General features: G+C 38.9%; 1 protein-coding gene across 1 annotated transcript; it reads left to right on the forward strand.

The window, feature by feature from the left end:
* The first annotated feature begins 503 nt into the window (after positions 1 to 503).
* On the forward strand, positions 504 to 1,061 carry LOC130469817 (uncharacterized). Its single transcript, XM_056839308.1, has one exon. The coding sequence runs from the start codon at positions 504 to 506 to the stop codon at positions 1,059 to 1,061; it is 558 nt and encodes a 185-aa protein (XP_056695286.1).
* Positions 1,062 to 1,311: the final 250 nt, after the last annotated feature.

The raw sequence follows: 1,311 nt of genomic DNA on the forward strand, positions 1-1,311 counted from the left end.
TTCCGATACGTACCATGTTTCCGTTTCCGGCAACATCTACGACTTGGATAATATTCATATTTCCGATACGATCCATATTTCCGTTTCCGGTAATATCATCGTTTCCGGAGTATTCATTTCTTGCCTGTGACGATCTTAGCTCCCACTGAAACCAAGATCTGTCGGTTCCGAATATTCATAGATAGAGTATCTAATGCCATTAGATACTTGATCCGTTTACGTACTATTTGTGTGACCCTACGGGTTCAGTCAAGAGTAAGCTGTGGATTAATATCATTAATTCCACTTGAACTGAAGCGGCCTCTAGCTAGGCATTCAGCTCACTTGATCTCACTGAATTATTAACTTGTTAATTAATACTGAACCGCATTTATTAGACTTAACATAGAATGCATACTTGGACCAAGGGCATTATTTCCTTCACTTCTAGTTGGTACTGGAAGAAAATCTGTGATACTAAAGAACAAATCAAGCAAGTGTTTACTGCTACTGAATTCTGCAATATGCCTAAATATTCTGTGAAATTGGTGTATAATAAGCTCATTGATTCCAAGCCCATGGTTCACTGGGACAAGATGGTCTGGAATAGACTTACTGTGCCAAAACATAGGTTCATCTCTTGGTTGGCAATTCAGCACAGATTGCAAACAACAGCAAAAATGGCAAGAATTGGAGTTAGCTCAACTTCAGATTGTCTTCTCTGTGGTCAAGCCCCTGAAGATCATGAACACTTGTTCTTCAAGTGTCCTTACAGTAGCAGATGTCTCACTGATTTGAAGAGTTGGTTGGGGATTCAAAGCTCCCTTACTACCTTACAGAGAGGAGTTAGACAACTGTCTAACAGCAACAGTTCCAAATTTAGGAAAAGTGTTATGTATGCTAGCATGGTTGCTTTGATCTACCTGATCTGGAGGAGTAGAAATAGTAGTTTCTGGGATAAAGCTTTCCCTACTGTTTTGAATGTAATGACTCTTTTAAAGCATACAGTTAAGAGTAGAGTGATGGCTGTAATGCCAAAGAATGTAAGTAGGAAGGATAGTTTGTGGTTTCAGAATCTCTGAAACTTAGTTGTGTTGTGCTTGCTCTTGTGAGGAATGGTCCAACCTAGTTGGTTTGTTCCCCTTGAGTTAGCCTAGGTTGTATTCTGTTTTGTGGAAATTAATATTATCATTACTTGCTTAGCAAAAAAAAAAAAAAAAAAATAATCCTCAATACCTGAGTGATTTGAGATTACTTGTTTGAGAACTGCTTACTTTGACGTTGACCAACCGTCGCACCGTAAAAGGAGGCTATAAAGGCAACGCTCAGGTA

The sequence above is a fragment of the Spinacia oleracea genome, chromosome 3 (genome assembly GCF_020520425.1).
Source record: "Spinacia oleracea cultivar Varoflay chromosome 3, BTI_SOV_V1, whole genome shotgun sequence".
NCBI lineage: Eukaryota > Viridiplantae > Streptophyta > Magnoliopsida > Caryophyllales > Amaranthaceae > Spinacia > Spinacia oleracea.